We start from the raw sequence: 10,026 nt of genomic DNA, 5'->3' as shown, positions 1-10,026 counted from the left end.
GGTTCTTTTTTTCTGTAAAGCCCACTTTTTGTATCACATGTTCGCTTGTTTGTAAACATATATGGTATATGGATTTTTGAACATTAGTTAAGGTCTGTTAACTTTTTTGTATAATTGGATATGTAGTCCATCGAAGTTTATTGCCTCTGAACTAATAGTTAAAGTACATTACCATTTCCATCATTACTTTATTTGTATTTACATTTTTTATTACCTCTTATTTAATAGCTTAAAGACATTACCATTATATTATATTTCCAATATCATATGAGTACATACCTTACCATTAACTTAGCATTTGTTTCCAATTCACAATAAAACACAAGTAAATGAACCATAAGAGTATACTGTCATTACTTTCCAATTTATTGTAAGAAAATTTTCATTTCCACATCTAAGGACATTTCCATTACTTTATAGTTCATATAATTACATTGACATTATTTCCCAATTCCTAGCAAATCAAGATACAGTTCATTGCAAAACAAAAGTATATTGTCATTACTTTCCAATTCAAAAGCACATTATATTATATTACCAAGTGCATTGTTATGATTACCATTGTCAAGTACATTATAAGAACTAGTACTCAAAACACTAGATAAAAAATTCATATGCAAAACTACAAAGTATATTACCTAAGACCACTTAATTATCACTATAATCAGGACTACTACAACATCTAAGAGAAAAAAAACTTATGGTCTTAGATAAAGCCATCATTTTTTTTCCTTATGTGAATCAATTTTCTCTTTAAACTCAGTGTTGTTCTTCAAGTACATATGTGATTTCAACTTGTGCTCTTAAGTTTCTTCATTTTGCATAGATGAGTCAACCCATATGAAAAATTCGCAATTTCTTCAAGGATCATGTAATACACCAAAATAATTATGTAGCACCCGGTTCCTGGTACGTAAATCTTATTTGAGTATTTCCCTTCTTTTAGCCTTGGACTCGGCGAGTCATAGGTCCGACTCGCCGAGTGGATGCGGGACCCAGGACACGTTAAGTTGGCGACTCGGCGAGTCCATATCCTGGACTCGGCGAGTCACAGCTGTTGGATGAAACCCTAAGTTTCAGGGGTTTGCACCCTATTTAAACGACTTAACTGCCCCAAGCCAACCCCCATTCACCCTCAGAGCCCTGTATCTCTCTCTAGTCTTGCTTTCTTGTGAGTTTGAAGTGTTTTGTGGTGTATTGAAGTTTCTTTGAAGGAAAAGAAGAGGGAATCAAGAAGAGGAGAAGGAGGCCAAGCATCTCTGTGTCATTCCAACGTTTCCCCTAAGGTATAGCTCGTTTCCCCTCCGTTTTTAAGCTTATAGCTCCATAAAAGTCCTTTTTGAGCCATTTCCAAGATTTTGTATGCTTGAGGGTTAGTAACAAATCGATTGGCCTCTGGATCTAGGCAAGATTGAGCTCCAGGAGCTCAGATCTGTTAGCTTTATGGCCCCATGTTGCTTGTTCACCCTAGATCTACCCTTTTGAGGCATTTTGAGCCCTAAAATCCATATTGGTGAATATCCACAAGTAAAGTTGGAAACTTTATGTGTGATTCGTGTCCTAGAAGTTCAGATTTGTGAATGGCATGGACTGGAATCGAGCAAATTTGTGTATTTAGTGGGTGCATGGCAACGACTCGGCGAGTCTGTTCGCGAGTCTCCGAGTTTGTCCCTTTTCGTAGTGTCGAGTGAGCAGTGAGTCACGGGGTGTGACTCAGTGAGTCGGAAGCTGAACTCATCTATGGAGGTACTCGGCGAGTCAATGCCCTGACTCGGCGAGTTCAAGGCAATCTCCTTAGATCAAGAACAGACTCGGCGAGTTGTTCATACAACTCGGCGAGTCTCAGCATAAGTGTTCTTCGGATGAAGATGGACTCAGCGAGTTGTTCATACAACTCGGCGAGTCTTAGCATAAGTGTTCATCGGATGAAGATGAACTAGACGAGTTGTTCATACAACTCGGCGAGTAGGATGAAGGACTTGAATATCAGTTTAGAAGGAGAACTCGTCGAGTCGTTGCCTAACTCGACGAGTAGGAATGGGATCCAGGACAATCGTTTGGGTGGTGACTCGGCGAGTTGGAAAGCCAACTCGGCGAGTCAGGTCAACTGAAAGTTGACTCTGACTTTGACTTAGGGTAGGAATGGGATCCAAAACCGGACTGGTATATAGGAACAGGTTCTGGGTAAAGTAGCGGGTAAAGTGGGTCTAGAATCAGAAAACCCGGTAAAAACTAGAATTTTTTGGAATTACTTAGTGACTGAACTTTGAAATTTTTTAATTTTGATATCCCAACTTCAGGGGACTGTAAGTTATTGAATATTAAACCAAAAATGACAAATTATAGTCTAAAATCATATACAAATTCTAAACTACACGTTGCAAAAACCTCATGATAATTCGACTTCAAATGAATTAGATATGCATGGTTTAAAATTTCACAGAATACAAAATTAAAGTTGAAAAACAGAAAATTCGCAGCTTTGATATCCCGACTTTTGAAGACTATAAGTCAATGAATATGAAACCAAAAATGACAAAATTATAGTCTAAAATCATAAAATCTATACTACACTTTGGAAAAAACCGTATGCTATTCTGACTTCAAACGAATTAGATATGCATGTTTTAACACTATCACATCATACAAAAAAATATGAAAAATATAAAACTTCCAGCTTTGATATCCCGATTTTGAGGGACTGTAAGTCAATGAATATGAACCAAAAAATGACAAAATTATAGTCTAAAATCATGTACAAACTATAAACTACACTCTGGAAAAAAAATCATGTCAATCCGACTTCAAACGAATGAGATATGTATGTTTTAAACTTTTCACATAAATCTGTTTCGGCCCCTAAAATCGGTTCCGGTTCTTCTCAAACCCGGTTTATCCGGACCCGAAACCCGGATAAAGTCATTCTTTAAACCTTGGACCTGGACCGGTTTTGCATATTCCGGTTCTAATGATTCCGGTTCTGATTCCGGTCCGGTTTTCCGGTTCTAAATCTCATATCTATTTGAAACCACGACGACCAAATACATAGAAGTTTTAATAATTATTTTGTTTGTTTCAGCAAACTATAGAGACCAATCACATGATCATTAAGAAAGAGTGATTATTACTTATTAGTATTTTGACTATTAATATATCAGTTAGTTAATATTAATATCTCTATAAAATAATACAACAATAATAATTTATAAAGGTTTTATTGTGTAAATATTTAAAGAAGGAACATAAAATTATAAATAAAAGACAAAATTTCACGATTGGTCCCTGTGGTTTACACAATATCGCACTTTGAGGACTTTCTAGCAAAAAGTCACGCGAATGGTCCTTAAGGTTTCATTTAATTGCGCGATTGGTCCTTGACCCTAACCCCGTCATTTTTGAGCCGTTAGTGAAGGGGTAAATTTGTCTTTTCATCTTGTTGTGCATCAGAGTATATAATTTAAGGTCCGCCTTTGTATCCTTCTACTTCTCGTTCCTTGCTTCTGTTCTTCCCTCCCTACTCACATTCTATTCCAAAATTGAAGAAGATGGTGATATGCCACTGTGGAAGGCCGGCGATTTTGGTGACATCGTGGACTGACTTGAACCCAGGTCGTCGATTTTGGTCATGCTCAAGGTTAGGAGGAACATGCAGCTTTTTTGGATGGTTCGACCCTCCCATGTGCCCTAGGTCAACTGTTGTGATTCTGGGGTTGTTGCGTGGAAGAAACAATCTCGAAGCAAGATTGATGATGGTGAAATGGCTACTTTGTCTGAGTTGGTTGTTTTTCATGGTGTGTTACCTTTTCAAGTAAAAAATCAAGAAGCATTTAGGGGGGGGGGGGAAATCTATAACTTGGAATCTGTGTTTTGGTCCCATTTTTTTCATAGCTTTTGAAGGATTTTCCCTATGATTGTATGTAATGTTGGGACAAGAAAATGTAACAGATATAATATGTAATGTAAGTATGATGTTTTGTTTTAATGTGATGGATATTATATTAGCAAGGAAGGAAATTGTCAATTTGATTGCATGTAAGTGTAATGTTGATTATCAAAGTGCAGTAACATAGCCAAAAAACTAATTACCAAAGTAGCATTACCATTAACCATAATGCATGTAAGTGTAATATCATGTTACAAACATAGAATACCCAAAAGACCTATCAAAAGTAGTTGTTTTGATTGACATACCATAACCAAACTTAGTAAACATGTTCTAACTTTAATTAGACATAATAGCAAAAGATTACTTAGAAATACAAACTAAGCTACAACATGTTTTCCCTTCTTTTGTCCACCCCCTATCCAGCTTCACTAGGACCTCCCTGCCCCTTGCAAGTCCTAGCATTGTGACCTTTGTTGTGGCATTTGCTACAAGTGACTGTCAAGTGTTTCCTACTTAACTTGGTACTTTGAATTGGCTCATCAACTGCCCTCTTCCTTTTTTTCTTTGGCCTACCAACCTATAAACAAATTCATATGGTTACATATTAACAAGTTTATTAAATAGTTTCAAGTTAAATTAAACAAAACATGTATGACAACAAACCTGTTTGTGATGTTTGGGTGGGAGAAGGGTTGTTGGACAATCAGATGTAGGCCACATGCTCCTTCCATTTATTGGGTCAATTGTGTGTTGGTACATAGCATTCCATGTACTGAGCCAGTAACATTTGCTCACCCAAGCCTCAGGATCTCCACATTCTGACCCATTCTGCATCTTATCATACATTGCAGCAATAGCATGCTGGCATGGAATACCTGTAATGTCCCATTTCCTGCAAGTGCAACTCCTCTCTTTCAAATTCACAACATACTGCTCCATCCATAGACCAGTCACTTGATATTTATCAGCTCCATTAAATAGAACCCTCATCTTACTTGCCTCTGTCTTATTGTTTTCTAAGATTGTTGTTGCAGTTGTACTTAGAGAACCTTTGCATTTGTCTAGCACCTTATGAACATTTACTATTCTCTTTGTGAGGTATTCTCTAATATATTCCAAACAAGTGATTATAGGCTTGTCCCTTGCCTCATCTAGCTTAGAGTTAAATACCTCACACAAGTTATTTGTTAAACTATCAGTCAATGCCCTTCCTATATATAAAACCAAACAATTAATTACTAAAATCAGTTATGAAATATGTTAGTGAAAAGAGTATGATACTTACCAGAGAAATGGGATCTTGCCCAGTGTTTTGCAGGAATTTTACTTAACCACTCATGTGCTTCTGGGTTAAGCTTTTTCAGTTTCTCCATAGCCCTATTAAATTTTGGTATGTTGTATACTTTTCCACAACACCATACTGCTTCCCTCAATTCATCTCCTTTGTGTTTCAATTTCATGTTGTCATACACATGTCTTAAACAGAACCTTTGCTCAGCTGATGGAAATAACTTCTCTATTGCAGCCAAGATTCCCTGTGAGTACAATTAAAATAAGTTAGTAAATGAAATAATGAAAAAAAGTAAAAGTGAATAAAAAGTTAGAGGGTACCTTTTGCCGATCTGAAATGAAAGTGAAGTTAGATGAAGAATTCAAATCTAAGTCATCACCCAAGTGTTCCAAAAACCATGTCCAAGAGTTAATATTTTCAGTCTCTACAATGGCATATGCAACTGGGTAAATGCCATTGTTCGAATCAAGCCCAACTACAGTAAGAATTTGTCCTGGAAAGGGACCCTTCAAAAACGTACCATCAAATCCAAGAAAATCCCTCAAACCTTTTTTAAATCCCTCCTTCAATGGACCTAAGCATATATATATCCGTTTGAAGATCCTTGTCTCAGAAGACACATTGGGTTCAGTTTCGACATCTATCTTCACAGTTGTTCCTGGATTCTTTGACTTCAATTCCATGGCATATTCTCTCAAAACACCGTACTGCTTTTCATAATCACCATAAACATATTGTTTTGCCATAGCTTTGGCCCGAAATACTTTCATCTTTGATATTGAAAGTGAATACCTCTGTACTAACTCCTCTTGTAAAGCACGTGTAGGGATCTTGGGGTTACTTTCAACTTGATGCAATATGTTGTTAGCTAGAAACTTAGATGAACAAGCCCTCACTGTCCTTGTTTGCAAACAAGAATGGGAATCTTCGTATGTTTTGACAGTCCAAAGTTGTTTCTCATCTGCCCTAGATATAAAAAGAACCCATGGACAAGTTGTTTTCTTGGAAAGTACTAAATTGCCCCTATCTTTATTACTGTCACCAGTCAATTCAGGAACAATACCCCTACACTTTACCCTAACTCTTGTCTTGTCATTCTTTACATAATGTAGATCCCTCCTTTCTTTTACAGAGTAGTTGGCAATAACTTCTCTTATTTTTTCCTTTTCCTTGAACGTCTGACCAATCTTAAAAGCTTTAGTGTGAACCTCACCAGATGAACAAGCAACTGGTTTTAGAATGGACCTTAACAATTTCTTCCTAGGCTCTTTTTCACTAGCAAATGACTCAACTACATCATTGTCTAAGACTTCTAAAGGTTCATCTTCAATGTCTTCATGTTCCTTAGTATTATTGTTTATCGGATCAAGCTGGCCCAAGTCCATGTCTTCATCAAGTACACTACAGAAGTTGATCATCTTCACCTCCACATCATCTATCAAAGGTTCCTCATCAAACACTGTTTTTTTTGCATCATGTTGACTATCAAAATCACTTTCATCTGCACTATCCTCACAATCATATTCATCATCTACAACTGGATCATTATTCATAACTGGCTCATCATATTGGTCATCTATGATTGGCACATCATTCATAACAGGTACATCATTCATAACTGGTTCATCATTCAAATCTGGTTCATCATTCACAACTGGTTCATCATTCAAAACCGGCTCATCAGTCATAACTGGCTCATCATCCATAACTGGCTCACTATCCTGTATCACTTGTGAAGGTCCATCAAATGTTCCATATGGCACAATGGACTGGGAGTAGTCTAATTTTATACTAGAAGACCCAACAACTTTTCCCTTCTTTTGGTTCCTATCTAGTTCAGGGGATACATCAGTAACCAACTCCTCAATAATAACCTTGGTGGGGGACAAAAAATAATTGTTAACCCTTGTATGCCCATGCTCTATGTAGATACTTAAAAGGTTATTTTTTTCCACATAATTTGACAATACATGCACATCCCCATCATTTCCTAGAGGTGACAGACCAAAATCCAACTCTACTTCTGGAATAAGAAAATGATAATACAAAGTTTGCCCTTCTACGTACCCTATTTCTCGAACCATTGTATCCAACTCATGCACAGAGAAAACGTCAATATCTACGAAGTCAACATAGTCTATTGTTCCATCTACGTACCTTCTCCCAGGGCTTTTCGTGAATATCCCACCATGATGGATTTTCAGAGTGAAATAGTTGCTTATTCCCTCTGAAATAAAGAATAACAAAAAAAATTTCAACAATTTGGGCATAATATCAAATCGAGAAAATCAAAGATCACTTTAGTAAGTCACTTACGGTATATCCTTTCCAAATCATACTTTGATGCTTTAGTGTGTTTGGAACGAAGTGACCATAACGTTAACACCATTATCGTTTTCAATCGACAGATGATCATCTGCCTTGTGTTCTGTTGGAGAAGAAGATGAATGCGAAAGGGTCATGGGTAGCTGAGGAAGATGATCTTTATACTTAATTACAGAGTTCATGCGTATATGTGCATAATGATCGATTATTAGAGTGACTGCAAGATGAAAAGACAAATTTACCCCTTCACTAACGGCTCAAAAATGACGGGGTTAGGGTCAAGGACCAATCGCGCAATTAAATGAAACCTTAAGGACCATTCGCGTGACTTTTTGCTAGAAAGTCCTCAAAATGCGATATTGTGTAAACCACAGGGACCAATCGTGAAATTTTGTCTAAATAAAATGTTTTTCTTTCAAAAAAGTTGTAACTAATCTTTAAATTCTTATACCCTTAACAGATTTTTTGGTTCCATCGTAATATGTAATGTTGTTTATCGTAATCGTTAATCAGAATGGTGGTTCTAAGTTTCATTTTATAAAAAGTATGATGAGATCGAAAAAGGGTAGCATTCGTTTTGGGAAATCAAGCATTCATTTGAAGTATAATTCACAAAGCTGGTGAAAACTGAAAAGTAGAAAGTTTTGGGATTCATCTTTACAATAAATAAATGTTAGTGTGTCGAATATGCATTCCATAGAGTTGGAATGGATCATATATAATAAGTGTGAATTGGTTTTAAAATTATTGTACTTTTGGCATGCGTATTAAAGCAATACAATCATTGTACTTGAAAACCATAATATAACACACGCAATTGCAAAAACAAAATATGAACATTTTTATCAAATTTTCACAAATATGATTGATGATTGATGCTTCGTTTTATAATATTGGGCTTTTGTAATTTAGTTCTATCTTATCTTCTTGTAAATTACTTTAATTTTAAGAGAGTTTTATACTACTATCTAAATTGACTAACGTTATGAACTACTGGGGTGGTCCATACGTTGCATCGGGTTTATTTTATATATATATATATATATATATATATATATATATAGGTTCAGGTTCATTTGAGACCATTCTAATTTTATGAGACCGTGAGACCAAATTTAAAAATAATTTTAAAATGCAAAATAAATGGAAAAATCCAAAAATTCTATTTTTAAATATTATTTTCGGAACTTGAATTAACTAAAAAAAATTAAAAAAATTTCCGTTTTTTTTTTAAAATACGTGAAATATTCTAATAGAATATTACACTGACATATTCTAAAAAATAATTTTAAAATGCAAAATAAATGGAAAAATCTAAAAATTCTTTTTTTAAATATTATTTTCGGAACTTGAATTAACTAAAAAAAATAAAAATAAATTCCATTTTTTTTGAAAAATATGTGAAATATTCTAATAGAATATTACACTGACATATTCTAAAAAATAATTTTAAAATGCAGAATAAATGGAAAAATCTAAAAATTCTTTTTTTAAATATTATTTTCGGAACTTAAATTAATTAAAAAAATAAAAATAAAAAAAAAATAAATTCCATTTTTTTTGAAAAATACGTGAAATATTCTAATAGAATATTACACTGTACATATTTAAAAAAATAATTTTAAAATGCAAAATAAATGGAAAAATCAAAAAATTCTTTTTTTAAATATTATTTTCGGAACTTGAATTAACTAAAAAAAATAAAAATAAATAAAAAAATGCATCTTAAGGTCTCACAAAATATAGGTGGTCTCAAATGAACCTAACCCTATATACATATATATATATATATATATATATATATATATATATATATATATATATATATATATATATATATATATATATATATATATAGGGTTAGATTATTTTGTTTTCACTATCTATTGTGTACATGTATGACTGATTCTGGACCAATCATTTTAGTTATTTTAAGAAAGTAATTAATACATATTAAATGTTGAAGATATAATGGATATTAATTAAATTTTCAGCATTTAATATGCATTAATTACTTTATTAAAATAACTAAAATGATTGGTCCAGAATCAATCATACATGCATACAATAGATAGTAAAAACATTTAAACATATATATATATATATATATATATATATATATATATATATATATATATGTTCAAATGTTTTTACTATCTATTGTATGAATGTATGATTGATTCTGGACCAATCATTTTAGTTATTTTAATAAAGTAATTAATACATATTAAATGCTGAAGATTTAATTAATATCCAAAGGAGCTTAGGAATAGTACTTTTTTAGGCTTTAGGTTTTTGCCACAAAAGTTTGTTGAATTTGACACTTTTAGTCCCTAAAGTCAATTTTTTTTATCATTTTTGCCTTTTTGATTAAGTTTTTGTGCCTTAAGGTTTTTGCCACAAATCTTTAACGACTTTGACACTTTTAGTCCTTACAGTCAAAGGTTTTACATTTTGGTGTTTTTCCCACAAATCTTTAATGAATTTGATACTTTTCGTCCTTGTAGTCAAAACTTTTACATTT

At 33.7% G+C, this 10,026-nt stretch overlaps 1 protein-coding gene across 1 annotated transcript; it reads right to left on the bottom strand.

Annotated features, from left to right (window-relative positions):
• Positions 1-5,094: 5,094 nt before the first annotated feature.
• On the bottom strand, positions 5,095-7,566 carry LOC145050952 (uncharacterized). Its single transcript, XM_078999118.1, has 3 exons — positions 7,494-7,566; positions 5,498-7,404; positions 5,095-5,421 (listed from the first exon to the last, which is right to left on the bottom strand). The coding sequence occupies exons 1-3, from the start codon at positions 7,564-7,566 to the stop codon at positions 5,131-5,133; spliced, it is 2,271 nt and encodes a 756-aa protein (XP_078855244.1). The 3' UTR covers positions 5,095-5,130.
• Positions 7,567-10,026: the final 2,460 nt, after the last annotated feature.

This window comes from Lactuca serriola, chromosome 5, assembly GCF_051521515.1.
Source record: "Lactuca serriola cultivar US96UC23 chromosome 5, Lser_US96UC23_V15, whole genome shotgun sequence".
In the NCBI taxonomy this organism is placed as follows: domain Eukaryota; kingdom Viridiplantae; phylum Streptophyta; class Magnoliopsida; order Asterales; family Asteraceae; genus Lactuca; species Lactuca serriola.
Note: the sequence above shows the minus strand (reverse complement) of the source record. Positions and strands in the feature narration are given on the sequence as shown.